Source organism: Lygodium microphyllum, chromosome 8 (genome assembly GCF_053477565.2).
Source record: "Lygodium microphyllum isolate KBCC chromosome 8, Lygodium_microphyllum_v1.1.10, whole genome shotgun sequence".
NCBI classification, from domain to species: Eukaryota; Viridiplantae; Streptophyta; class Polypodiopsida; order Schizaeales; family Lygodiaceae; genus Lygodium; species Lygodium microphyllum.
In genome coordinates, this window is record NC_141142.1 from 132,111,753 (window position 1) to 132,137,251 (window position 25,499).

General features: G+C 43.7%; 1 protein-coding gene across 2 annotated transcripts in view; it reads left to right on the top strand.

Annotated features, from left to right (window-relative positions):
• The window catches only part of LOC148032871 (uncharacterized), a 42,451-nt gene extending 19,217 nt beyond the window's left edge, over positions 1–23,234 (top strand). The window contains exon 4 of one of the 2 annotated variants that reach the window (XM_087684187.1): positions 22,674–23,233. In XM_087684187.1, the coding sequence (XP_087540313.1) occupies positions 22,674–22,841 (168 nt within the window). In that variant the 3' untranslated portion in view covers positions 22,842–23,233. Of the gene's footprint in view, positions 1–22,673 lie in introns of both variants that reach the window. The other variant, XM_087684191.1, reaches the window with a different exon arrangement.
• Positions 23,235–25,499: the final 2,265 nt, after the last annotated feature.

The window sequence follows — 25,499 nt, forward strand, 5'->3', positions numbered from 1 at the left end:
CACACGCCTGCTGCTTTCTGCAACCTGTCCACATGTACTAGGACAGAATCCTATAAGCTCATAAAGAGGAAAGACTGAGCTCTAGAGTTGAGCTGATTCCACAAGGCGGCACAATCCATCGATGATCCAACAATGGGATCCTCCACGAGACTCGGAATAGGGTGGGTAACAAACTCCAAAGATCTAAGGTTATTGTGAGAGGTTGCAAGAGTGATACTTTGTATCCACTTCATGTATCCAGTGTGCGTGACCATGTTGTTGCCGTGACCGAGCAGCCAAGTGTTTCTTTGTGGCATGGCCGGTCGGGACACATGAGTCAAACAGGAATGAAAGTGCTTTCTCGTTTGGGTTACTTGCCTTGTCTTCATTATGCTGATTTTGAGCATTGTATTTATGGCAAACATGCACAGATGTCTCATAAAAAGTCTCTTTCGCTAAAATCTTCTTCTCTAGAGTTAGTACATTCAAATGTATGTCAGATGCTAGGATTATCTTTAGGGGGAAAGAAATATTTTATCACCTTTTTCGATGATGCTACATGAAAGGTATGGGTTTATCCTATTCGTAGCAAATATGAAGTGCTTGACAGGTTCAGAAAATTCTTAGCATTGGTTGAAAATCAAACTGATAAGACACTCAAGTGTCTTTGCTCTGATAATGATGGGAAATATGTGTTCAAGGCCTTTCAGGCATTTTGTGACAGCAAAGGGATAAAAAGGGAGCTCACTGCCCCTCATAATCCACCCCAAAATAGAGTTGTAGAGCGTATGAATCGGACCATACAGGATAAGGTCCGTACGATACTGTCTCATGCTGCATTACCCCATGGTCTTTGGGCAGAGGCTGTTATTGTCAAAAGATGACGTACCAGCGAGACAGTAGGGTTTGCGGGGAGGAACATGGAGTGAACTCGGCAAACATGGAGAAGAGAGAAGAAACTCTGATGAATGGAATGATGAAGTTTTGAATCATGGAGTGAATGTGATACAAGGGAACAAGGGTGCCGTAGCACAAGGAAGATGATGAAGACAGCCATGAACTACGAACCACAATGTCCTCTTGAAGGGGTGCGAGGGTAGTGGAGAGGCTGGTGAGAAGAGGTGACGGACTGAATGAATCAGCTGTGAGGAATGAATGAGAGAGTGACCTATAAATAGGCACAGTCAATCTAGGATGTGGCCCCTTTTTGGAGCTGCAGACCCTAAACGCAAAACGCAAACTGCGGGTGAAGGGTTTCTCAACACCCCCTCTCAGGCCCAAAAAGGAAAACAAGAAGAGTGAGGTGGAGATGCAATGCTACATGCTGAAGAATGCTCATGCAGCAGGTGTCACTTGGATAGTGTCCCTCGTGGGAAAATTGTTCACTTGCCCAAGTACCCTAGTACAAAGATGATGAAAACATGCAATGGATAGAAGGAATGTCGGACTTTGTGTGGTTCTAAGAATCATAAGGATATGCCCGGACTCGATCTCGGGAGGTGGCTCCATGCTGACCAAGGGACGAAGGCAAGAAGAAGAGGAGGAAGAAGATGTAGAGGATCCCTAAGATCTAAGATTTCCACCGGAAAGGGGACTTGCAGTAAAGACTAGTAGACAGAGTGAACTGGAAAATCCAAAACACAATCTTGGGAGAAAAGGCACTAGCTCCTTGCATCCATGTTGGAAGGAATACGAAGGCCTTGTCACCAAGTCGTGGCTGAACCTCTAAGGTTCCAATCTAGGTGGTACTTGAAGATCTTGGGTATCAATAGAAGAGATGACTGGTCGAAGACAGCCACCCCAAGAAAGTAGAGGATGGGTGGATAACTTCATGTGGAGTAGGTTCCCCCTTTGAGGGAGGAGATGGAGGGGCCTCCGTTGAAGTCGAAGAAGAAGTAGTTGCCCCCTCTGAGGGCAAAGAAATAACATCCCCCTCGGAGTCCCCCTCTGAAGTAGATAGGGAATCCAAAAACTCATGGATCACAGACTCCGAAATGTTTGATGACGAAGGAAGTGCCGCCGCTTGTGCCGAAGAAGGTATTTGGGGTGCCGAAGAGCTCCCAGAGGTAGCCTCTCGAACCTGAGTAGTCGATGGTGGGAAAGGGTGGGGCTCACAATGAGCAAGAGGTGGGCAACAGTCACGGTCTCTTAGTGGAGCAGACTGGGTAGCCGAAGAAGAGGAAGGAGTTGAGCAGTCACTGTCTCTCGAAGGACAGACTGATGAGGAGACGGTATTAAACAATCATTGTCTCTCGATGGAGCGGACTACAAATCCGTAGGTCGTGGAAGCCACTGTACCTGAAAATAAGTGGGAGAAGACTGCCGCTAGCATTGCGACAATCTCTAGGAGGTCGTGGCACCAATCGATCCTCCATGTGCTCGAAAGGAATTAGTGCGCATCGGATACGTCTTATTGCCTTGAGCATAGTACTCTGATAGCCGATGTAGAACGATCTTTGTGGCCCAGAAAGGAGAGGTGGCACAAGGAGTGCCTGGTGGAAGACGCATTACTCCGGGGGGGTGAGGAGCAAGGGTTGAAGTTGTGTAACGTGTCCGCTTGTCCACTTGTGGGACACGTCTTAGCAGCCCATTAGGAGGGGAGTCTAGAAAGCGCCACCTGGCACTCGCAAGGAATGTCACAGGGTTTGTGATCTAGGTCTTCCCTAGTCTGCCCCGAAGCAGAAGTATTCGGTCGTTCCCACTTAGGACCGACCTGAAGCCGGGGTTTATTTCCTATCAGCTAAGTCTCTAGGAAGTAGCTAGCGTTGAGCTCCAGATGAACCACTTTGCCTAGGAACAACAGAGTCGAAGCGGATTTATGCTGCACTTGGTTTATGGAGAATAGGAAACGAGAGGGATGCGAAGCTCAACCTCTTTGCCCATAAGGCATAGTCCCATTCCGCTCCCCTAAAACAGCATAAATTGGGATTCTAACTCTACTGACTCTAGGTCTTCACAGTTTCGTTATTACGTCTTTTGAGAAAAGTTCTCAGCTAACTGGGACCACACTTCCGTAGGACGGACCCAAGTCACGTTCACTGCACTTTCCTCGATAGCTTTAGTTGTCTAATTAGGTCCTGCCACATTTATGTGCGACATTTAAAATCAGCTTCATTAGTTAAGCCTTTTAGGGCACAGAGTTCGTTCACGTAATTTACAACACATACACAAAAACAAAACAAGCAGTCCTTTTATCAAACAAGTTCCTTAACTTATCTTTAAGTTAATTTTTGTCTCTTGCCCATACAGGAGAATTATGTATCCCTTCTGTCCAACAGAAGTACCCGGTCCAAATCTCATGGCACCGAAATTTCCATCCTTTATCTAGAATAAGATCTTCCAACGTCCCAGACGTTGGGCTCACGGAGATCTCCAACTCTATTCTGGACAGGCAAGGGATGTCCAGAGCTCCACCTGACCCACAAGCGGTCTAGGAGTGAAATGCCATTTCCGTGGTTGGCCTTTTCACCACTCGACCATCGGCCTGTGAATCGAGTAGTGCCCTCTCGAGATAATCCGCAATGTGATCTTGGAGATGATCCACACGTGCAAAATATCATTCCTTAATTAATCCAATTAAAATTCAAGCACAATCAAAGCAATCAGCCCTAATATCATATTCTAGAAAAACATTCCTTTATTCCCATGGCAACTTGTCATTACAGACCCTTGCCATGCATTTGCCATCTACACAAGCCTTGGAATATTTATCCAAATCACAATGCAACAATTCCTTGATCGAAAGAAAAACATTTAGGGTGTTGTTCAATCAACCAACAAAACTAATTGTATTTTTCCCAAACAATACAATAATAGACGCGACAATAATTCCATTGCATATTCACTCTCCCCCTTGGGGCCAAAAAGTAGAATTTACTTAATATTCCCTCCTTTAGCCTAAGGCATATGCTAAAGGTTCCAATACTATACATGACATAAGTCCTATCATTCCAATGCAAATTAATCAATCTAGCAAGAGCATTTATGCCTCTTCTCTAAGTGATAATTATCTTTTACCATTTTCCTACTATGCAACATTTTTTTTCTTGGCTTTATTTTCCTTTCTCCTAATACAAGGAGTCGCATGTCATCGATGTAAAGTTTACATAATCTCTCCCATGTATGTATCGTGTATATGCATTTGCGAACTTTAAACAATATTATCCTCGGCAAAGATTAATCAAAGACTCATCGATGCTCAATATTTTAGTGTCCCATATGTTGCTTATGCTATGCATAGATTCATCACATAGCAACTAGGTGCAATTTAACTCCCTTTGATACAAGCACTTCACAACTTCATCTTTGAATATTTGAGATGCGATTTATCCTTTTAAGTGACCTATTCTAGCACCACAAGGTATGGAGCCTAATGTATCTCTTGTGAGTATTAAAACAAGTATCTATCAATTTGAAAATACATTACTTACAACTGGTACCGCAATTGGATTGACAGTGATGCCTTCGCTCGAAGCTCTGTTTGTTGGTTGTAGGATTGTCATTTGCACGGGACATTCTTCGCTTGGAGGCCATCGTCCGCAAGTAGACTCAAGAGATTAAGGTGGAATAGATTCGAGATGGGAGAGGGTAAGAGAAGATGGTTAAATCGAGGATCGAGATAGAGGTAAATTGTGCAGCCTCTCGGGGTAACTCTTCTTTCTCTCTCTCTCTCTCTCTCTCTCTCTCTCAAGCTCTCTCTCACAATCTCTTGGAGGGGTATACTTTCTCTCTCCCTCTCTTGCAGCCTTTCGGGGTCTCCTTATGCTCCCTTGTGCCTCCCCATGCCTCATATTTATAATGAATTAGAGAGGAGGGGATAAGTTTGAGAACATGAGTGGAGGGGCTCTTAGAAGACTCAGTGATCTGATGCTCAGATCATAAATCTGATGGTTGCATTGGCTCCAAAAGGGGGGTAAACTCTTAGTTCACTCATTTTTTTCTCTGTTCGAAGTGTTGTCTACTGCCTGTAGACTGCGATCGCGGCGCGCGCGATTTTGCCAGTCACTTTTCTTTATTTCTCTTTTTATAAAATCTCCAAAACTAACTAAAACATCACTTGTCTTTTTTTAAAAATGAATTTTAGTTCTATATTTTTAGGATAATATCTAAAATATAATAGTTTCCCCCCCCCCCCCCCCCCTCCCCCCTCCCAAGAATCTAATATTTTTGGACCATTCAAACTATACACATTAATACTAGTGATTAATATAGCTCATAAGTCCCGTTCACATTGTACTTTTCGTGAAGGGTGGCTACGGTCCTTATCAATCCAAGAAAAATGTCAGATTTATGACTCTCGATTTTTTTAAATATATTTTTAATTGAATGAAAATTATTAGCTATTAATGCTAGTCAGTTTTTACCTTAGTTAGTCTTTAGTTAGTAATCTTACTAACTTATTAATTGACTAACTAACATTCGAACTAACCAACTAACTTTTATTGCGTGGAAATATTACATCCTCCCCCCCTTAGAAAAATCGAGATGTCCTCATCTTGAGAGAAACTGGGGAAGACAAGCACTAATGGGGCTTATAACTTGTGGGTTAAGACTCACCATGCATCCGCTGCGCTACTCTTAATGTTTCAAGTAGTGCACTCATATTATTCGAATTAACCATAGGTACAAGAGTGGGATTTATTCTCAATTGTGTTACATGTCGATTAAGCTTCTAGGAATTTTAGTCTTCCTAATAAGGTTTAGAGGGCTCTAGATCTTCGTCTTCATCTGATTTGTCTATATATCCATAGACTGCACCTTTGTAGCTTCGTTTTCTTGGAGGCTCAATGTCTTCTGGACTTAGATCAGGGCAGCCTGCTTGGATGTGTCCTAGCTCATTATAATGGAAGCATTGACGGTAGGGACATCTTCTATGGATGTGCTCTATCTCTCCGCACGTATGGCATCTCTTATCCTGATCTCCATAGTCATCTTTGCTACAATTGCCCGATTTAAGTTCTTGGACGATTGGATTTGCTTGGAATAATGCGTCTTGCAAGTCCGTTGGATGCATTGCTTCAAGACGATGGTTCAGAGGAGTGTTCAGGCCATGCAAAACTTGGATACTTGCTGTGCAATATCCATAGGTGGCACATATTTTAGTAGGATTACAAACTTTGAGTAGTAAGCTTCCAGGGTTAATTCCAGTTGCTTGAGCTTGAAGAATTCATTCATCTTTAAGGTTTGGTAGGTTGGCGGAAGGTATTGTCCGCGTACAACATCTTTCAACTGAGTCCACGTAACAGCGGCTTCAGAAATACCTTGATCTTTGCACCATTGCTTCCACCATAACCGAGCGTGGCCAACTAACTTCAGTTTTCCAATCATTGCTTGATTCATGGAGGCAGTTCCCGAAGCAAAGAAATAGTCATCCATCGTCTCAATCCATATCTCTGCTTCTGCTGCGATGTCTAACCCTTCTCCATCAAACTCGGGTGCCTTAATTTGCTTGAGAAGAAATTTCTTCTCTTGCATGTCAGCATTCATGGGTGCAAAAGGTGCCTGATAAAGCCATATCACTCAAGTTATTTTTGTTTAGGATATGTCTATGAACCGAACATTAATCAATCATGTATCATCATGAAGTTTCACTCTGATACCAACTGTAATGTGTCCACTTGTCCACTTGTGGGACACGTCTTAGCAGCCCATCGGGAGGGAAGTCTAGAAAGCGCCACCTAGCACTCGCAAGGAATGTCACAGGATTTGCGATCTAGGTCTTCCCGAGTCTGCCCCGAAGCGGAAGTATCCGGCCGTTCCCACTTAGGACCAACCTGAAGTCAGGGTTTCTTTCTTGTCAGCCAAGTCTCTAGGAAGTAGCTAGCGTCCAGTTCCAGATGAACCACTTTGCGTAGGAACAACAAAGTCGAAGTGGATTTATGTTGCACTTGGTTCATGGAGAATGGGAAACGAGAGGGATGCGAAGCTCAATCTCTCTGCCCATAAGGCATAGTTCCATTCCGTTCTCCTAAAACAACATAAATCGGGATTCTAACTCTACTGGCTCTAGGTTTTCACAGTTTGGTTATTACGTCTTTTGAGAAAAGTTCCCAGCTAACCGGGACTACCCTTCCGTAGGACGGACCCAAGTTACGTCCACTGCACTTTCCTCGATAGCTTTAGTTGTCTAATTAGGTCCTACCACATTTATGTGCGACATTTAAAATCAGCTTCATTAATTAAGCCTTTTAGGGCACAGAGTTCGTTCACGTAATTTACAACACATACATTAAAAAAAAACAAGCAGTCCTTTTATCAAACAAGTTCCTTAACTTATCTTTAAGTTAATCTTTGTCTCCTGCCCATACAGGAGAATTATGTATCCCTTCTGTCCAACAGAAATACCCGGTCCAAATCTCATGGCACCGAAATTTCCATTCTTTATCTAGAATAGGATATGCACGACAATAATTCCATTGCATATTCACTCTCCCCCTTGGGGCCAAAGAGTAGAATTTACTTAATATTCCCTCCTTTAGCCTAAGGCATATGCTAAAGGTTCCAATACTATACATGACATAAGTCCTATCATTCCAATGCAAATTAATCAATCTAGCAAGAGCATTTATGTCTCTTCTCTAAGTGACAATTATCTTTTAGCATTTTCCTACTATGCAATGCCATCGTTCGCAAGTAGACTCAAGAGATTAAGAAGATGGAATAGATTCGAGATGGGAGAGCGTAAGAGAAGATGGTTAAATCGAGGATCGAGATAGAGGGAAATTGTGCAGCCTCTCGGAGTAACTCTTCTCTCTCTCTCTTTTTCTCAAGCTCTCTCTCACAATCTCTTGGAGGGGTATACTCTCTCTCTCCCTCTCTCTTGCAGCCTTTCGGGGTCTCCTTATGCTCCCTTGTGCCTTCCCATGCCTCATATTTATAATGAATTAGAGAGGAGGGGATAAGTTTGAGAACAAGAGTGGAGGGGCTCTTAGAAGACTCAGTAATCTGATGCTTAGATTATAAATCTGATGGTTGCATTGGCTCCAAAAGGGGGGTAAAACTCCAAGACACTTGCTTAGAAAGCTCTTAGTTCACTCATTTTTTTCTCTGTTCGAAGTGTTGTCTACTGCCTGTAGACTGCGATCGCGGCGCGCGCGATTTTGCCAGTCACTTTTCTTTATTTCTCTTTTTATAAAATCTCCAAAACTAACTAAAACATCACTTGTCTTTTCTTTTAAATGACTTTTAGTTCTATCTTTTTAATATCTAAAATATAATAGTTTTTTTTTTCTAAGAATCTAATATTTTTGGACCATTCAAACTATACACATTAATACTAGTGATTAATATGGCTCATAAGTTCCGTTCACATTGTACTTTTCGTGAACGGTGGCTACGGTCCTTATCAATTCGAGAAAAATGTCAGATTTATGACTCTTGATTTTTTAAAATATATTTTTAATTGAATGAAAATTATTAGCTATTAAAGCTAGTCAGTTTTTACCTTAGTTAGTCTTAGTTAGTAATTTTACTAACTTATTAATTGACTAACTAACTTTTAAACTAATCAAGTAACTTTTATTGCGATATTATAAGTTGGCAAGCATCGGTGGTGTGTCCGGTGATGCCACAATTGGAGCACCTAGTAGTTTGGACATCTATTGGTAAAGAAGCCATGGATACCAGTGTGCCTTGTTGAGGAAGGAAGAGGTCAGCCACCATGAACCACGAACCGCAATGTCCGCCTCAAGGGGTGTGAGGGGAGTGTGAAGCACGAACCGCAATGTCCCCCTCTCAAGGGGTGGGAGGGTAGTGGAAGGGCTGGAAGTGAGTTGCTAGTAGGAGGAGGATGTGACCAGCAGTAACAGATTGCAACCAGTAGAAAAACGCAGGTGAGGAGAGAGAAAGACTAAAAACGCAGGCAGGACAGCTTGCAGGAGAGAGAAAGACTGAAAACGTTGGCAGTAGGTGAGAGACTAAAAACGCAGGCAGGATAGCATGTAGGAGAGAGAGAGACTAAAAACGCAGGAAAAAAACAGTAGCAGCAGTCAATATGCTGAAATCAGCTCTCCGAACAGTGTGTGATAGGCTGGAAACAGGCGCCAGACTATTGTAGACAGCAATGGCTAGCTTGAACCACGATGTCCTCTATGTTTGGGGTGTGGGCAACAAGTTGAAATACCTGAAATCTGCAAAAACGAGATTTTTTTCTGAATGGAGAGTGATCAACAGTAGTTGTTCTGCTGTAAACAGCTGCAAACTGCGGGTGGAAGGCTGGAAATAGGTGCTAGACTGTAAATGACAGCAAGGGACAGCTAAGACTGCGATGTTCTCCGCGAAAGGGGTGTGGGCAGCAAGCTGAAAATACCTGAAACTGCAAAAATGAGATTTTGATGCGGCGGAAGAAGAAGAGAATTGGATGCCGAACCTGCCACCGGTCTTTGCCTTCACTGGAGTGGAGGATTTTCGCTGCTAGGTGAGCAGATCTGGCTTTGATACCATGTCAAAAGATGACGTACCAACGAGACAGTAGGGTTTGCGGGGAGGAACACGGCAGCAAACATGGAGAAGAGAAGAGAAGAGAGAAGAAACTCTGATGAATGGAATGATGAAGTTCTGAATCATGGAGTGAATGTGATATAAGGGAACAAGGGTGCCGTAGCACAAGGAAGATGATGAAGACAGCCACGAACTACGAACCACAATGTTCTCCTAAAGGGGTGTGAGGGTAGCGGAGAGGCTGGTGAGAAGAGGTGACGGACTGAATGAATCAGCTGTGAGGAATGAATGAGAGAGTGACCTATAAATAGGCACAGTCAATCTAGGATGGCGCCCCTTTTTGGGACTGCAGACCCTAAACGCAAAACGCAGAAACGCAAAACGCAAATTGCAGGTGAAGGGGGAAGGATGAAGGGCGAAGGGTTTCTCAACAGTTATGACAGCCGTTCACTTAATTAATCGGTCACCAAATAGGTCTTTGGGGGGGGGGGGAGTTCCCCAAGAAGCGTGGTTGGGCAAGGCACCTTTATATGCTCACTTGAAAGTGTTTGGTTGCGAGGCTTTTGTGCACATTCGTAAAGAAAACGCAGCAAACTTGAGCCAGAGTCCTGTAAATGCATTTTCCTAAGATATGGTGACGAGGGTGAAATGGGGTATAGATTATGGGATCCCGAGAAAAGGAAAGTAGTACGTAGCAATGATGTTATCTTCCTGGAAGATCGCATTGCATAAACAGCCCGAAAAGACTGAGGAGGTCTGTAGGGTTGTTTTTTGGGAAGAAATACCTTTTGGACAGCAAAATGTGCCCATTGTACAGCAGCAAATACCTGCTGTAAATGAACCTGTAAATGCAAAAAATAATGCTGGAAATGATTAGCCAGCTATTGCTCATGATAATGAGCCACTACATGTGCAGGAACAGCCAGGACAGCAAGTTGTCAATGCTGATTTGCAGGCTGAGATGCCAAGACAGCAAGCTGAAAATGCTCAACAACCAGCAAACAATGATCATTGGGTTAGGAGATCGTCTAGGGCTACTAGACAACTTGATAGATTTGTTCCTGGTGCAAACAATGTGGCTGATTATGTCATATTGATCGACTGTGGTGAACCGTCTTGCTTCAAGGAAGCGATAGACAGACAAGACAACAAGAAATGGTATAAAGCCATGTTGTTAGAGATGGAATCTCTTAAGAAAAATGGCACTTGGGACTTGGTGTAGTTGTCTAAAGGGCAGAATACACTTCCATGCAAATGGGTTTATAAGATGAAGGTCATTTCTGGTTCCTTACCAAAGTACAAAGCAAGATTGGTTGCAAAGGGGTACAAACAGGAGCAAGGAATTGACTTTGATGAGATTTTCTCTCCTGTAGTCAAGATGATTACATTGAGAACCATTTTGGGCTTGGTTGCAGTTGAAGATATGGAACTCATACAAATGGATGTAAAGACTGCATTTTTACATGGTGATTTGCATGAAGACATATATATGCAACAGCCTGAAGGGTTTGTGGAAAAAGAGAAAGAAAAGATGACATGTAAACTCAAAAGGAGTTTGTATGGGCTGAAACAAGCACAAGAGAATGGTATCATAAGTTTGATACATTCATGCAGTCTCAAGGCTTTCATAAAAGTCAAGTGGATCATTGCTTGTACACCAAGAAGGCACCAGATGGTAGCTTGATTATCTTGGTTCTGTATGTTGATGACATGCTGATTGCTGGCAGGGATACTCATGCCTTGGACTCATTGAAGCAAAGTCTTCATGGCAATTTTGACATCAAGGATCTTGGTGATGCAAATCACATTCTTGGCATGTGAATACTTAGAGATAGGTTGAAAGGATTACTCTATCTATCTCAGCAGGAGTATATCTCCAAGGTTTTGCAACGTTTCAATATGGAGGGGGGGAAAATGATTGGGGTTCCATTGCCTCCTTATGTGAAACTAAGTGCAGAGGACAGCCCTACATTTGATGATAAGAAGGCTAAAATGGCCAAGATACCATATGTTTCAGCTGTTGGCAGTTTGATATATGCTATGGTTGCTACACATATTGACATTGCCTTTGCAGTGGGAGTGGTTAGCAAGTACATGGCAACCCTTGGCAAGAAGCATTGGGATGTAGTAAAGAGTATTATGAGATACCTCAAAGGCACAAAGGAGTTGTGCATCTGCTTTGGGAAGCAGAAGGCATCTGTTGTTGGCTTTATGGATGCAGAATATGCTGGTCATGCGGATTGCAAGAAGTCTACTTCTGAGTATGTGCTTACTTTCCCAGGAGGAGCAGTCTCTTGGATCTCCAGGCTACAAAAGTGTGTTGCATTGTCTACTACAGAGGGAGAGTATGTGGCTGCTACTGAGGCATGCAAGGAGGCTTTATGGCTTTCACGTTTGATGGGAGAGCTTGGCATCATAGAGTTACCTGTTCTCCATTGTGATAGTCAGAGTGCTATCATGCTAGCACGGAATCCTGTCTTTTATGCAAAGACAAAGCACATACAGGTGAAGTACCACTTCATGAGAGATGTACTTGACAACAAGAGCATTGAGCTTGTCAAAGTGCATACAGATGATAATCCTGCATACCTTCTCACGAAGGGTCTTCTAGCAGAGCGGTTTGCTCATTGCCGACAGATGATGGGAGTTGGATAGATATATGTATTTCAGCTTTGTACATACCTAGACTTAGCTGATTCTTTTCTCCTTTTAAGGCACATTGCCTTTAGATGGGAGGTTGTTGGGAATAAAGGCCTGTGCCTTTAAATGTGCTCGAGTGTGAACACACCCTTAGCACTTGTACTTACACATATATATCTATCTAAAAACCTAAAGGTACACACTCGTCATTGTGTGTACCTAGGTACACACTCGTAATTGTATCTAAAAAATCGTGCACACTCTCTGCTTTGCTCTAACCCACACACACTCTCTCTCTCTCTCTCTCTCTCTCGCTGCGCGTAACGAACACCTACTATCTTGATCTTTGTGCCTAACCTGTCACTACAGCCCCTGCGGGAGATGTGGACATGTTATAGCTGAGGAGCCGAAGGACAGTGAAACTCCTCTATAGAGGACCATGGATAAGGGTAAACAACTTATGCATTAGGTGATCAGTCATCAGCACTTGCTTGGACAGACGTGCGTTCGAAAAAGACCAAAAGCTTGGAGGCTTGGTCCAACACTCCAATGCCCCAAACTCCTTGCGCACTTGCGTGTGAAGGAAGGCTGCATTCCCTTCTGATAACGTTCCTTTTGATGTTTCTTCCCCTACTCCGAACAGAGTGCTAGGTGCTAATGTAACTACTGAATGTCCCAAGGACTTGCCGGCATGCCTTGCCTTTGACCACACAAGCAAGGTCATCACCCCATGGGATCGTAGATACCCTCATTCAGCCCCAACGAATGGATCTGGCCCTTTCACTTTGAAATCTACTCATCTAGGGCAGAATGCTTTTGTGGTTTTGGCAGATTTCTTGGATGATGGAATTCTTGAGGCATTGGCAGATAAAGTCCAAGTGAGGTGTGGGCAGCCTCTTACCTGATTTTGATTATAATATGCCATACACCCTTGACAAGAGAGTATATTGTCAACATTTGGGCTAGAACCTCAGCTTTGTCATGTGGTGCCCGTGCCATCGATGGATCTCCATAATCTCTATGTGATGTAGACTTTGTGTTTGGTACCCCTATATCCTCGGTCAATGTGTAGCTTTGATCTTCTTTGTTCTTTGGATTGTCACCCTTCTTTGTGTAGATGCAGTGCGTGTGGTTGCTATTTGGAAAAAATCAGTGAGTTATGATGGTCTGCCCCCTCTTTATAGGATGTTTGAGTGGAGTAATGCTTTGCAGAGCCTTTGGATCTCAAGTACAAAAATTGGCACAAGCGTTAGTGGTCTAGATTTTCATGATTAGTCTTAGGGAGGTGTCACCTTTGAAAAGTGTGGGGTATCTTGCTCAGATTGTACTATGGGACTTGGATTTGTAGATGTAGTGCTCACGACTCTCCACCTCCTCGCAACATAATCTATCAAACCTCTTGACTTTAGGGATGTGGGCAGTTGTTTTTGTCTCAATCTCCAGCTGATAATAGGAGAGCTTGAGTTGACCAATGGGTACTCGCATCTCATGCGGTATGTATACGCCTAGGTATCTATGTCTCAATGAAACCGCCCACCTTTGGCCTCATGAAGTGGTCCTTGTAGTATGACATCTTCAGGGGGAAGCACTAATGGGGTGAGATCCATGTATGCCAGATGTGTAGCTGATAGAGATCTTTTTGTATAGCCATGTTCCTCTCAATGTGAGAGAGGTGTATGGAGGGAGAGTTAAGTCCTATTGGAAGTGGGGAAGGGGGGCGTGGGTTCCATGCCAATCCCATATCATGTGAGTCACTGCTCTCTTTGTGCATACCATGAGCTTCATGTCCTACCTGTTCTAGTTGTTTGGAAGCCTTGCAATCTCTTCTTGGTAATCTCCTTGGGTGCATGCCTTGTTCTCTGTGTATAAAGTTGATGGTTTGGAAGAGAGCCTCCATCATCATGGGGGGTGCTACAAACTTTCCTATCATAATCTCATGTGATACTGATGGTTTGTTGTAGATTATTCGTGAGTGCATGTAATCTGCGGTCTCTCAACTTGTGTCCATAGGTAGGTATTCAAGGCAAGGGTCCAGAATCTGCGGTCTCTCAACTTGTGTCCATAGGTAGGTATTCAAGGCAAGGGTCCAGAATTTGGTGCTCCGTACATCATGGCTGGTGCGACAAATGTGTGAAAGTAACCACCTCCATGTGTGAGGCTTATGGAAGTTTGCTTGATGGCACTATCTCTCTAGCATGTATAGTGCAACATATCCTTGTGTGAGTTGATCTATAGCTGCTTTTGCCGTGGTGAATCTCCCAATAGACGTGGTAAATGCGACTTCTAGGTAGACATATGAATCCACTATCTCCACCTCTCCTGCTCCTAGAGTGAAGATCAATCTCCTACGTATTGGGGATGATGTGTGGAAGGTCAAGATCTTGGTTTTCCTAAGTTTCACAGTTAGTCCATGTTCAATGCTTAAGCCATGTAGGCATGGAGATGTCATTGTAGGCCCTCTTGTGATGCAAAGACCAACACAATATCATCAACATAAAGCATAATAGAGACCACTGTGTTGAGAAACCACTTCTTCAGTTCACACACTTCATTTAGGGTTTCTCATTGACAACCCCAAAAAGGCATGGTGTCTACATTTTGGCCACTTTTTTAGTGGGCGCCCACACAATGGTGCACCATCCTAGACAGCTTATGCCTACAAATAGGAAGTTACTTCATTCATTCTTTACTCTTACCACTCTTCAATCATTCTTCACCCCTCTTCCTTCGGCAGTCCATTGGGCAATGGGTATCGAAGTAATCACTGGAAGGTGAAAGACAATTGTCCAGGGAGTGGTGAACTGTAGTCCTTTGATGCCGTCAGAGATGTGGAAGATGATCACTAGCTATCGAGAGAGCGAGCTGCAGTCCTATGATACCGGGGAGTAATCTGGGCAGAATGCAAATCATAGAGTGTCAGAGCTATCAAACGTGGGAAGAGTAGCCCAGATGCACGCCAGATAGATAATGATGACTCCAGATGATGGAAGATGACCTGGGCTGCAAAAACGTAGGTCCTAGCAGCCTTTGTGACAAACGACTGACGCTAGGTGATGGAGGTGATGCAAAAATGGGTCCCATTATTTTTTGACATGGTATCAGAATGCAGGAGCTCAAAGAGCTAAAGACCTTGTTCATCAGAGAAGGCAAAGGCAAGTTGTGGGTTTGGCATCATATACCGATTTCCCCCTTCATTTTCACTGCATCACCAAGAGATAGAGATACCCTTCTCTTCCTCTCCCACCCACCCACCCTTTTACAAGTTGACACTCTAGTGCTATGACTTCTCCATAGGCACATGGACAGACCATTGGGTGCTCCTCTATTGGAATCACCGGAACCCCCACCGATACTCACTGCAATGAACCTTTGCTCCCTACCCCACCGGAGTATATATGTCTATCCCTCGGCACTCGTTGTGCCACCTCTCCCTTTTGGGCCATAGAGTTAATTTTGCACCGGTTTTCAGAGTTTATGCCCAAGGCAATAAGACGCATCTAATGCGCACTAAACCCTTTCAAGCCATAGGAGGATCAATTGGTACCATGGCGTTCTCATGACTGCCACAATGCGCTATAGAGGTTGCTTCTACTTCTTCTAGGGTTTCAAGAATGCCACCTCGACAACCCGCGGTTATGTAGTCCACTCCCTTGAGAGAGAATGATTGTTGGATACTGTCCCCTCAGTAGTTTGCTCCTTTGAGAGGCAATGATTGTTCGACCCCTTCTGTTACTTTGGCTCCGCAATCCACTCCACTGAGAGACATCGACTATTGCCCATACCTCATCTTTCCCCATCCTCGACTACTTGGGTTTGAGAGGCCACCTTTGTGAGTTCAACACCCTATATACCTTTTTTGGCAAGATTGATGGCACTTTCTTTGGAGTCCATGATCCATGAGTTTTTAGATTCCCTATCTCTTGTAGAGGGGGATTCAAAGGGGAGTGTAGCCTTTTTGCCCTTAGAGGGGGCTTCTGCTTCTTTTGCTTCACAGGGGTCTCTTGCACCTCCACCCTTTGGGGGGGCACCTTCTCATCCTGAAGTTTGTCACCCTCCATTTACTCTTTTGGGATGACTGTCTTCAAGCAATCATTTTTTCGATTGATACCTAGGATCTTCAAAGCCTGCCTAGATCGGGGCCTTGGAGGTTCAGCCGTGACTTGGTGATGAGGCCTTTGAATTTCTTCCAGTATGGAGTTATGGAGGTAGCGGCTTCTCTTCCGAGTTGGAGTTAGTTCTACAGGTCACCTTGTTGTCTACTGCTCCTTACTACAGGTTACCTTTTATGTGGAAATCTTGGATCTCCAGGATCCTCTTCTTCTTCATCGTATCTCTCTTTGCTCATCTTTCTTCATCCCTTTTTGGGCTTGAGAGTGGGTGTTGAGAAACCGCTACGTTAGTTTACACACTTCATTTAGGGTTTCACATTCACAGCCCCAAAAAGGGTTGTGTCCACATTTTGGCCATTTTTCCAGTGGGCACCCACACAATGGTGTGCCATCCTAGATAGCTTACACCTATAAATAGGCAATCACTTCATTTATTTTTTACTCCTACTATTCTTTAATCATTCTTCACCCCTCTTCCTTCGTCATCAGACACCCTTTTCTTCTCTCACCAGTCCCTTCCACTGCCCTCACACCCTTTCAGAAGGACATTGCGGTTTGTGGCTCATGGCTGCCTTCACCCTTCCTCTTCTGCTTTAGGTGCCTTATTCTATCATCAGGCCTTGTGTTTGGAGCATCTTTCACCTGGCGTCACCATCATCTGCTTTGCATCAACACCCTTTTCCATCAGGCTCCACCTTCACTTGTGTTTTTCAGTTTGGAGGTCTTCTCCTTGCCTGCTGTCATCAACTCTAGCTTGGCGTCAGCATCCTAGCCTTTGGCAGCAGTCTACTTCCTCGAGAGTTGTCTTTCATCTTCTAGTGATTAGTTCGATAGCCCACTATCTGGAGAATTGCGTTTTGCTCCCTTCACTGTTCAGATTTTCCATAGGTGTGCTGCTGCTTGATTCAGACAGGACAGTGTAGCTATCTTTTGAGCTTTAGCTGCTTTGTATTAGCTTTTCTTCTCATAGCATGATTCAGTGCATCATCTGTTAAAAGACGATGTACCAGCAAGACAGCACACGGAGTAAACTCAGTAATTACTAATAAGAGAAGAGAAGAGAGAAGAAACTCTGATGAATGGAATGATGAAGATTTGAATCATGGAGTGAATGTGATATAAGGGAACAAGGGTGCCATAGCACAAGGAAGATGATGAAGACATCTACGAACCATGAACCGCAATGTCCTCCTGAAGGGGTGTGAGGGTAGTGGAGAGGCTGGAGAGAAGAGGTGACGGATTGGATGAATTAGCCGTGCCAAATGAGTGACAGAGATAGTCTATAAATAGGCAAGAGACTGTCTAGGGTGGTGCCCAGAGAGGGAGGGCAATGGTTGTCTAGGGTGGTGTCCCACTGTGGGCGCCCAGCCCCTTTTTGGGGCTATCCACTATGAAACCCTAAATGCAATACACAATCCTAAACACAAAACGCAGAATACAAAACTATGGGTGAAGGGTTTCTCAACACCCCCTCTCAAGCCCAAAAAAGGGGAACAAGAGAAGAGAGAGGCGGAGATGCAATGCTACATGCGGAAGAATGCTCATATAGTAGGTGCCACTTGGACAGTGTCCCTCGTGGGAAAATTGTTCACTTGCCTAAGCGCCCTAGTACAAAGATGATGAAAACAAGCAATGCATAGGGTCGGACTTTGTGTGGGGCCGAGAACCATAAGGATATACTCATACTCCATCTTGGGAGTTGGCTCCATGCTACCAAGGGACGAAGAAGATCCATCCTGTAATCTAAGAATACCACTTGAAAGGAGACCTTTGAAGATAGTCAAGAGACTGGATGAGTTGTACAATCCGAAACTCAACCTTGGGAGAGAAGGCACTAGCTCCGTGACTCCATGCTGGAAGGAATATGAAGGCCTAGCCAGTAAGTTGCTGCTAAAGACCCAAAGGCCATGATCTAGGTAGATTCTCTAGATCTTGGGTATGAGTGTAGAGGAAATGACTGCTCAAAGGAGAGTCACTCCTCGAAAGTGAAAGGTGGTGGTGTGTGAAGAACTTCATGGCACATAGGGTCCCTCTCTGAATCGGAAGGAGTAGAAGTAGAAGGCCCCTCTAAAGTCGAAGAAGAATTGGAAACCCCCTTTGAGGGTGAAGTAAGAAAATCCCCCTCTAAATCCTAGCCTGAGAGAGAAAGGGAATCCAACCACTCATGGTTCATAGACTACAAAGTATCTAATGACGAAGGAAGTGCTGCTGGTCGTGCGGAAGAAGGTATTTGGGGCTCGGAAGAAGAAGTCGAAAAGCACCCAGAAGTGTCCTCTTGGACCTGAGTGGAAGAGGGTGGGGAAGAAGGAGCCTCAAGATGAGCCAAGGGTGGGGAACAGGCGCAGGCTCTCAGGAGAGTGGACTATGGAGGAGATGTGGGCCGTGGAAGCCACTATACCCGGAAGTGGGTAGGGGAAACCTCCGCGCAATGGGGTGGTCTCCAGGAGGGCTTATTGCCTCATAAGGTCTTAGACCCTGTGTGCTCGAAAGGACTTAGTACGCGTCGGTTGCGGCTTATTGCCTTGAGCATAATACACTGATAGCTGATGCAGAACGATCTCTGTGGGACCCAGAAAGGAAAGGTGGCACAAGAAGTGCTAGGTGGGAGACACATATACTCCGGGGGGGGGAGGGGTAGGGAGCAAAGGTCGAAGTCGGCAAGCATCGATGGTGTGTTCAGTGATGCCACAGTAGAAGCACCCAGTAGTTTGGTCATTTGTTGGGGAAGAAGACATGGGTACCAGTGTGCCTTGTTGAAGAAGGAAGAGGTCAGCCACAAACTATCAACTACAATGTCTGCCTCAAGGGGTGTGAGGGCAGTGCAAGGGCTGGAAGTGAACTGCCAATGGGAAGAGGATGCTACCAGCAGTAAGAGGTTGCAACTAGTAGAAAAACGCAGGGTACAATAGTATGGTGGAGCTGTCGGGTTGTAGAGAATAGTCGCTAGTAGTTTGGCTGATCCACCAATAACAGGGAGGAGCCGCCAGCAGTCTGGCGGCTGCTAAGCCACCGTCAGCAGAGAACAATTGCCAATAGTCTAGCTGAGCCGCTAGCAGCAGGGAGGAGATGCCAACAGACTGGGAGTTGGAGGCGGCAGCAACAACCGTGAACGTAGATTGGAAAACAACAAATGCAGGAGGGAGCAGCCGCTGGTTAGGGTGTTGATGCAGCGGAAGAAGAAGAAGAAGAGAAGTGGATACCGAACCTGCCACCGCTCTTTGCCTTCACTAGAGTGGAGGATCTTTGCCTCTGTTTGAGCAGATCTAGCTGTGATACCATGTTAAAAGACGATGTACTAGCAAGACAGTAGGGCTTGCGAGGAACACGGAGTGAACTTGGTAAACACTGAGAAGGGAAGAGAAGAGAGAAGAAACTCTGATGAATGGAATGATGAAGATTTGAATCATGGAGTGAATGTGATACAAGGGAACAAGGGTGCCGTAGCACAAGGAAGATGATGAAGATAGCCACGAACCACGAACCGCAATGTCCTCCTGAAGGGGTGTGAGGGTAGTGGAGAGGCTGGAGAGAAGAGGTGACGGACTGAATGAATTAGCCGTGTCAAATGAGTGACAAAGGTAGTCTATAAATAGGCAAGAGATTGTCTAGGGTGGCGCCCGGAGGGAGGGCACCGGCTATCTAGGGTGGTGTTCCATTGTGGGAGCCTAGCCCCTTTTTGGGGCTGTCCACTAGGAAACCCTAAACGCAAAACACAATCCTAAACGCAGAATGCAATATGCAAATCTATGGGTGAAGGGTTTCTCGACATCATCACCGTGTTTTTCTTGTGTTTTTGAGTTTCTCTTCTCTCTCAGTGTTTGCTGTACACAATTTGTGTTACTCTCTGCAAACCCTATTGTCTCTCTGCATTGTTGCTTATTTTGACATGGTATCCGAGCATACCTATCATTTTTTGACATAATGTACATGCTATGTCGACCCTGTCTCCTCCTACTTGTGTGATGTGCTCCTCTTATCTCGTGTTGATGTAGAGTCCAAAGAGTATAGGAGAGAGGCGCTATCCTTGCTTCATGCCAATGGTGCTATCTTGGCCTATTACTCTCTTGTACAGCACATAAATGCCCTAATCATGTTTAATGGGATCCTAAGTGTCTAGAGCCTCTCTAGTACAGCACATATAGATGCTGTAAATCATGTTTGATGGGATCCCAAGTGTTTGGAGCCTCTCTAGTACTTTGTCTCGCCAGATTGTGTCAAATACTTTGCAAAAATCCATACATCAGTAATAGAGTCTCTTCTTCTTGGCTTTCGTGTGCTCAATCATGGTTCTCAAGGTGAAGATGTGGTCTAATATAGAGAACCCTCGTCTGAATCCAGCTTGTCTTATAGATTTCAGCCTCCCTCTCTCAATATAGGTGCTCAACGCGATCTCCATCATTTCTCCATAGATCTTGGTTGGTGTGTGCCCCACCATAATAGTCATGTAGGTGCTTAGATCTAGAGTAACTCTTGATTTGTGGATAGGCACAATGGTGTGTGTAGTCTACTCCTCTCGAAAACCTTCTGCAAGTGCCCTATTAAACATAAGTGCAAGGAGGGCCCCCAAGATTTCTACCATGTAAGTGCTCACCGTGTATATGTGTATGATCCATTGTTTGTCCATGTTGTAGATGCTTGGATCATGTTTAATGGGATCCCAAGTGTCTAGAGCCTCTCTAGTACAGCACATATAGATGCTGTAAATCATGTTTGATGGGATCCCAAGTGTTTGGAGCCTCTCTAGTACTTTGTCTCGCCAGATTGTGTCAAATACTTTGCAAAAATCCATACATCAGTAATAGAGTCTCTTCTTCTTGGCTTTCGTGTGCTCAATCATGGTTCTCAAGGTGAAGATGTGGTCTAATATAGAGAACCCTCGTCTGAATCCAGCTTGTCTTATAGATTTCAGCCCCCCTCTCTCAATATAGGTGCTCAACGCGATCTCCATCATTTCTCCATAGATCTTGGTTGGTGTGTGCCCCACCATAATAGTCATGTAGGTGCTTAGATCTAGAGTAACTCTTGATTTGTGGATAGGCACAATGGTGTGTGTAGTCTACTCCTCTCGAAAACCTTCTGCAAGTGCCCTATTAAACATAAGTGCAAGGAGGGCCCCCAAGATTTCTACCATGTAAGTGCTCACCATGTATACGTGTATGATCCATTGTTTGTCCATGTTGTAGATGCTTGGACTTCCTCACTGTATGATGTTTTAAGAAGGTGGATGTGGTAGGGCAAGGCTCTGTGGGGTGTGGGAACCTCTTTGCATATGAGTGCCAAATCTTTAGATCTTTTGTGGGTGTGGATCAGTGTGACTCACGTAATTTGCACCATAGGGTGGCTACATCCTTGCTCATGAATAGATTGTACAAATCCTAGTATCACGTTTGATCGTATGCTTGTCTCTTACAATGGATAAGGGTCCTCATTTGTTTGTGGGCCTGGATCTGCCCTAGTCCTTTTTGGATCTGGAGGTCTCTGTCGAGCTCTCTTCACTCCTCATCCTACCATCTATTTTGGGCCATGACCCCAGGCCCAACATGTCCCTTAGTGTGTGTGGAGTGTGGAAAGTTTTGGAGAGTAGTTGAGTGTAGAATGGAAGTCAGCTGGGAGATGAGTGTTGCCAAAGAAGCAGTGTGTGTGGAGTGTGGAAAGATGTGGAGAGTAGCTGAGTGTAGGATGGAAGCTAGTTAGGAGTTGAGTGTTGAAAAGGTGGTTTGTTGGATGTGATAGCCAGTGCCTATGTGTGTGGTGAAGTGGCTATGGTGAGAGATAGGTAGGTGTGATTTGCACTAATTGGGCAAGGAGGGATAGTGAAGGATCTGATGAGCTGCATTCTCTCAATGAAGCCCCATACATAATCCACTGTTTTGGAGCTTGTGGGCTGAAAGCAGGTCAATGCTCTAGATCCTAGCCACTTCTTTATCCTATTATAGATAATGAGATGATGCCATGAGACGAGCTCAAGTAAGTGTTGGCCATATTGTGTGCTATCTCCTCCATGTTTAATGATATCCTACTCATGCCTTCATTCTCTATCTTCATCACGTGTTGTGAAACCAGCCTTCCTTCTTGGAAAGGGAGTAATTCCCTGATTAAGCACTTAATTACATCAATTAGCAAATAAACGTAAGTTGAAATGCACAATTTACCTTAATAATCTTGGACAAAAGACACCCAGTTGGCCCCAAAACTAATGCCCCTTCTGGTATTTCTTTAACTTTAATTGCTAATGGATTGAGTAAAGTTGAGATTCCACAATCTCCTTTGCTGATCCAAAAGCCCCTATGCTATGATTTGGTTGTATTTATGCTTCTTGCTTTACACTCGCAAGTCATGCGCCTGAAATTTTGAAGTGTAAATTTATTATGTGAAATGTTTCAGCTTTATTTCAATGCCAAACTTTTGATATAGGGTAAATTGTTGCTTTTATTGCTAGTATTTTTTGACATAAATAAGGAAAATGTATAACAACTGCTGGCTTTTTGTGCTTCTCCTTTTTTGCAGCTGTCTGCCCTAAGTGCACCTTTCGTCAAGCTTACTTTATGCAGATTCAAATCCGGTCAGCTGATGAACCCATGTCAACTTTCTATAAATGTTGCAATCACAATTGCCAGTTCCAATGGAGGGAAGGTTGATGAACCCTTCTGCTGGTTTATTTTAGAAGAAAAATGAAACATATGTCCCAAACCAGTCTGTAAGATGAAAATTGATGTATAGGTCAATCCATTGCTTTTGCTGGTTTGTTTTAGGGGACAAATGAAAGTTGGTAGCCAAGTACTGTCAGAAACCAGTCTATAGGATGAAACTTGATGTATAGTCAACTCATTGCAACTGCTTTTATTGTATGTGAGGACATGTCCTCGTCTTGCACCTGCTTTTATTGTGACCTGAAAAAGAAAAGACGCAATCAGATCAAGGACTGCACTTCAAGTCTCCATACAATTTCTACTGGAATTGTTGTGATCATGTCTGAAGATGCATCCTTTGGATGTAAGAAATTTTGGTATGGGACAAAATATCTCTTGTTAATAGATGCAGGTATTTGTGTCTATGTTGGTATATTAATCTTTGTAAATCTGTTGGTTTGGACTAGAGGTGCCATAAGAGCAAGTTATACTATGAGAAGATTGGAAGGCTGTGTGCTACATAGGTAATATGTCGTGTCTCACCTTACGTGAGTGGTTACACAATGTATTTTGGGCCTCAGATTTCTCCTCTCTCAACTTATATAGAAATTTTAGATCTCTGTTATTGTCTTAACATGATCCGACCATGCCCTCCCAAAAAATTAAGCTATGATCAAGCAGGGTATGTGTGTATACATCTATGAAGTAAATGTACATATATGTGTAGATGTAGTCTGTGTAGGTATACGCATACACATACATAATCAAAGAATAGTTGGAAATTTCTTCTTTCCTATGTCCTTTAGGAAAAGCCTCTACCCATTCGGTGCCATCAAATGACCTAGAAACCCACATCCAAGATGCCATGGAATAATAACGATAGAACTTAGGTTCACACAAATTGTTATGGTTTCAGTTTAGTTCGGTGTAGTTAATGAACACCTTGTCATCGAACTGGAGTATGCATATGACCAACCCATATTATCGATAATCGTATAAACAAAACATAGCAATTTGAGATCTCACGTGATGGCCCTCTCTTTCATTGTAAAACAATGCTAATATTTTAAAAAGCATTAATATCACATTTTCCATGCAATAAAAATAGAAAAAAGTCAAAAGATAAGAAAATGACTTAGCAATGCTCAATACTTCATCATAAAATTGAATAAAAATTGTGACAAGTTAATTAAATTAATATTGGTGGACTAGAGAAAATCATACAATTGAGAATCGAAAACCTTGATAGATGCAGCTCTAAGACCCAAGTATTTCAAGACAACATGGTATAATTAGCACATGAAGTAGCTTGATTACTGTGGCAATGTCTCATGTGAGGTGCATTCGTTTAATAACATGGGCTTTATAGATTTGATTATTAGATGGGATTTTGAAACATGTTACTACTTTGGTAAACCATCTTCCCATTTTTTCTCTTTCCTACTAGCTCCTTCACACTACATAGAATAATAAGCAAGAAGTTTTGAACTTGATAAGGGTGGCTTGCCACTAATGTAGCTACGAGAGAGAGAGAGAGAGAGAGAGAGAGAGAGAGAGAGAGAGAGAGATATTAACATATGCATAACACCAATGTGGACTCAGTGTCTCAAGAAAATTCCCCTAATGGTGTGGCCTCTTCAAGCGTGTTCGTGGTAAATGGGATCGTTTTGCTTGATGAAGTGAAAGGCTCTATCCAATGTGACTCCATCGCATGGAATGGGAGGTGTCTAATAAGGTGGCTCTATCTCTACTAGGCTAGTAGTGTTAGTAGGATTAGACTCGTGAAAAAAGTCTATCAGTGCTCTCTATGTTGGTCCCTTTGGGTGAGCTGGCCTCTTTTCTTGTAGTAGTGCTGTAGTAGTGCTATGCGGCACCTCTGGAGCTCCAGGAGAAAGAGGCCTAGAAATCTTTGATTCTCATACTCCATGACATGACGAAGAGGCCCAAAACCATTGCAAAAGAGGCAGTGCTACTGTCCCCATATGTCATCGTATATTGTACATTTGCATATGTAGTGCTCCTCTATCTTAGGCTCTTGGCCACAAAGTTCGCAAGTCCTATCCTCTGCTGTAGTACTTGACCATCTACCTATCTCCATTTGTAGTCTATGAGAGGTGTGAATCTATCCAATAGTGGCCCATATGCTATGGGAGAGATAGGTGTTCATGTATGATGGCCAAATAGTGAATCCATCATCAGAGAGACACAAGAAGTGACTCTGGTAGAAATCCATCCTCAATCTAGAGGGAGTGGTGGGTGGATCCATATCCTCATGGTCTCAATCCTCAAGATATCAACTCTAATCAGTTGGTTCACAAACTCTAATCGGTTGAGAGAATGTAGGGTAGTTAAGGTCTTAGTCAAAAGGTGAAAGGTGGTCAATATCCAAGCCATGTAGGCTCATCCAGATAATCATATGTGAAAACCAATAGTTCTTCTCACCCTCTACTGCTAGTTGTCTAGATGAAGTTAGTACCAAATTAAAGTATCTATGATGTGGGAGCTCCCATAATTTGTGCGAAATGATTGCTACCTTGAAGAGTGCCTCTGTGAATATTGGTGTTTCCCCCAACTTTGCTCTACAAATGGGCTGTGGGATGGAGAGCTTGCTCCTACTCATATGTGCTATCATCATGATCAATGGCCTTTCCATGCTATCCTAGCTATCATAATAATCTCTCTCTATTTCGGTCTGATCAATGAG